The 2,911-nt window shown below is 58.5% G+C and overlaps 4 protein-coding genes across 4 annotated transcripts; 2 read left to right on the forward strand and 2 right to left on the reverse strand.

Moving 5' to 3' along the window:
• Positions 1 to 136: 136 nt before the first annotated feature.
• LAESUDRAFT_758067 (uncharacterized protein) lies at positions 137 to 858 on the forward strand (the record flags this gene model as incomplete). Its single annotated transcript, XM_040912404.1, has 3 exons — positions 137 to 472; positions 533 to 694; positions 787 to 858. The coding sequence occupies 3 exons, from the start codon at positions 137 to 139 to the stop codon at positions 856 to 858; spliced, it is 570 nt and encodes a 189-aa protein (XP_040765676.1).
• Positions 859 to 1,335: 477 nt separating this feature from the next.
• LAESUDRAFT_724417 (uncharacterized protein) lies at positions 1,336 to 1,934 on the reverse strand. The gene is made up of 5 exons (XM_040908609.1): positions 1,776 to 1,934; positions 1,694 to 1,716; positions 1,559 to 1,640; positions 1,472 to 1,496; positions 1,336 to 1,416 (listed from the first exon to the last, which is right to left on the reverse strand). The coding sequence occupies exons 1-5, from the start codon at positions 1,920 to 1,922 to the stop codon at positions 1,403 to 1,405; spliced, it is 291 nt and encodes a 96-aa protein (XP_040765677.1). The 5' UTR covers positions 1,923 to 1,934; the 3' UTR covers positions 1,336 to 1,402.
• Positions 1,461 to 2,742, forward strand: LAESUDRAFT_724419 (uncharacterized protein). The gene is made up of 3 exons (XM_040908610.1): positions 1,461 to 1,508; positions 1,581 to 1,630; positions 1,689 to 2,742. The coding sequence occupies exon 3, from the start codon at positions 1,912 to 1,914 to the stop codon at positions 2,359 to 2,361; it is 450 nt and encodes a 149-aa protein (XP_040765678.1). The 5' UTR covers positions 1,461 to 1,508; positions 1,581 to 1,630; positions 1,689 to 1,911; the 3' UTR covers positions 2,362 to 2,742.
• Positions 2,355 to 2,906, reverse strand: LAESUDRAFT_89206 (uncharacterized protein). The gene has a single exon (XM_040914865.1). The coding sequence runs from the start codon at positions 2,772 to 2,774 to the stop codon at positions 2,436 to 2,438; it is 339 nt and encodes a 112-aa protein (XP_040765679.1). The 5' UTR covers positions 2,775 to 2,906; the 3' UTR covers positions 2,355 to 2,435.
• Between the last annotated feature and the right edge of the window lie 5 nt (positions 2,907 to 2,911).

Consider the following 2,911-nt stretch of genomic DNA (forward strand, 5'->3'; position numbering starts at 1 on the left):
CTCATCCTCCTCCGCCTCCACGCAGATCTTCTTCCTGCGCTCAATCCTACGCCAAGCGGGATACAAGCCCAGGGCGTCCTCGACGGTACCCAAGGATGCGCCCATCAGCCCGCCACTGCCGAACTTTCCCCGTGCAATGGGCTCGCCGAGCAGATGGGACGCCGACTCGGCATTTGCGAGCCTGCTGGACGAGGACGGCATTCAGATGTATCACCTGCAGGATGGCATGCAGACGTACCATGTGCAGTACGTGCAGGTTGACCCGGAGGCGGACGAGGATGACGAGGGGCAGCAGGCTCCGCCGTACCCTCATCGACATCGGTCGAGCACGGGATCAGGGGTGATGCATCAGCGGCATCCATTCCCGCACTCGCTGTCCAGTCCACAGATCTTGACACCGCCGGCATCGCCTGCGCATGTGCGCGTGACGATTCTCCCGCCTGTGCGGCATGCGCGACACCATCTCGAGACGGTGCGTGCTTCCTCTCTGCTCACCCTCTGTCTCTCGGTTAGCTGATGTCGCCGCCTTCAGGTTGACGCGCATATCTTCCTGTCAGGCTCGGCGGGCTCGCTGAGCACGACGGTCGCGTTTCTGTACGTGCTCTGGAGCTTTCCACGGTTCATACGGCATGTCAAGTCCGAGGGCGCGAGTCCGACGGTCGTCGTGCATCTGTGCACGTTCTATCAGTCGAACGTGAGTGTTGTATTGCGATGGCGGGCTCTCCGCGTTCACCGATAGCCCTCGTTGCCTACGTGTAATCATTGTCCTGACACACCCTTCTGCAGCTCGCGCGCGTCGTGTCTCGCTTCTCGTCCCCTCTCATCCTCCCTCTGTATTGTTCACATTCAACCTCATAATATATTTCTTGATTCTTCACATGGTCTCTTAACGTTAACAGGGTGACGTGAAGTGAGGACGCGAGAGCGGTTCTCGCTGGACATTTGCGAACGTCTCCCCGTGCGTCGTCACTGCGGTGAGCCTGTCACCCGCCCGCATGCATCGCCTACCAGTCGAATGCCTGCGACACACGGCCGAGCGATCTGCAATGGTGCGCACTGAAAGGACGCGGGCCCCATTGCGCTCTTTTCTCATATTCGCTGGTTATCGCGTGAGGATCGACCTCCGTTGGTGCTGGCGAAACATTCATACCGCCTCGGGCGGGCCATGTCGCTCTGTTCGAGGCCAGGCCACCTCACTCATCGTGTACGCGCTCTTTCGGTCGTGCATGCGCCTCAGCAACCTTGGGCGCGCTCGGGCCCTCATCAGGTGCGCAGCGTCGCATCACTCATGGTTGCCCTCGCGGGGCCTTCTGTCTGATGCTCAGTTCAATCCCCTCTTCTCTACCCTATCACATGCATCCATCTACCAAAACCCCCTTCAATCCCATCCCTTCGGTCTTGATCAGTCCGGGCAGCCTGACCACGACGTGAGGCGAAGAGGCGCATGCGAGACCGGCGGGTGCGGACTGACCTGCTTGCGAGGCGATGGTCACGTTCTGCGCGGGAAGGTGCGTGAGCGACGGGTGATGGGTGAGATGTGTGGATGGAAGGGACTTACGAGAGAGCGGCGGATGCCGCAGTGTCCAGGTCCGGTTTGCGGGGAGCTTGTTGTCCATAGGTGCGAGTCGAGGTGAGTCGTCCTGGTGCGTTTTAACGGTCAGACAAAGTCAGAGTGTCGGCACGCGCAGCGTACCAGGGCAGTCCGTGGTAGTAGGTCTGCACGTCACATAGAGTCAGGGACGGGCTGTCCAGACAGTCATGTGGAGGGGACTTACGAGAGGAGCGACGGGTGCCGCTGTGTCCAGGGTCCGGTATGGAGGTTTCAGGTCTGTGCGCTTGATTTGATCCTGTGAGATGTGGGTGTTTGGTGGCCGGGTGAAGAGCGGCACACAGTGTGGGGATGAGTCCTCAATGGACGTCATGGCGGCCTCGGCCCTCAGTGCGCTGTCTTGGAAAAGACATGCATGGGCATGGTGTGGGCGAATGGAAAGTGTCTTCGTCTGCGCTAATCCCGGGGACGCAATGTGCACGGGAGCGCACAACGGTCAGTGCGATCGTATCAACGGTCGGGGTGGAGATCCACGTGCGTGCGCCATGCTGTTACGGGACGAGTCTTCAACGTCGAGCGCAACGACGTCCGCCATTTTTGAACGGCTTGCTTTGCGTTGCTTGGGCGATCAAGAAGCATCGATGGTTGCATCGGACGCAGACGCGCGGTTGGGACAGGTCGGGCAAGTTGCGAATACAGCGGGCACCCGCCAGCAAAGCCTAGCTTTGCAGTCATACTGGGCAACCACGCTGAAGTCATCGATGGTGTTGACAGACACGGGGAGAGATGCACCCCCTGTCATTGGAAGCTGACCTCGTTAGAGCAGCGAACGTATGATGTAACTGATCTGGACGAGTCTTAAATGTCTTGTCGTGGTCATGTCGCCTCAGAAACAGAGCGGCTCGAGAGCACTAGTGGTCGGTGCTGAATGCGAGCATGCGAGCATGCGAGAACCACAGGAGAGACTGTGCGAAGGGCCTGGCGTGAATGTAGCGACTGTGTGCTGGGTAGCTGACCATCGGATGGTTTTGGAGATCTCATTGATGAAGTTGGCGGCAGTTTGAGCATGGACGTGGACATGATTTCTATTTAATTGTAGCGAGGGCATCTCCTGAGAGCAACGGCAGCATGCTGTCTGGAAAATAGCTACATTTGTGAGCGGTTGTGCTGAAAATGAGCATGCGATACACACAAGATGTCTGGCAGAAAATAGTGGGCTCTGCATTGGAGGTCAAGTGAAGAGCACTCTGGAGATGCCAACAGGGCACCGGCCATCACATGGAAAGGCCACAGGATGGGCTGGGCAACAGACATGTCGAATGCATTGGCCATGGTCTGGAAAGCTGAGCAAGCGGTCCTGGA

The sequence above is a fragment of the Laetiporus sulphureus genome, assembly GCF_001632365.1.
Source record: "Laetiporus sulphureus 93-53 unplaced genomic scaffold LAESUscaffold_13, whole genome shotgun sequence".
NCBI classification, from domain to species: Eukaryota; Fungi; Basidiomycota; class Agaricomycetes; order Polyporales; family Laetiporaceae; genus Laetiporus; species Laetiporus sulphureus.

Coding starts and splice junctions, on each gene's coding strand:
- LAESUDRAFT_724419 (XM_040908610.1), top strand. CDS start 1,912: ATGGACGTCATGGCGGCCTCGGCCCTCAGTGCGCTGTCTTGGAAAAGA.
- LAESUDRAFT_724417 (XM_040908609.1), bottom strand. CDS start 1,922: ATGACGTCCATTGAGGACTCATCCCCACACTGTGTGCCGCTCTTCACC. Junction 1,641..1,693: donor TACTACCACGGACTGCCCTG/GTACGCTGCGCG, acceptor AAAACGCACCAG/GACGACTCACCTCGACTCGC. Junction 1,497..1,558: donor GCGGCATCCGCCGCTCTCTC/GTAAGTCCCTTC, acceptor CTTCCCGCGCAG/AACGTGACCATCGCCTCGCA.
- LAESUDRAFT_89206 (XM_040914865.1), bottom strand. CDS start 2,774: ATGCAGAGCCCACTATTTTCTGCCAGACATCTTGTGTGTATCGCATGC.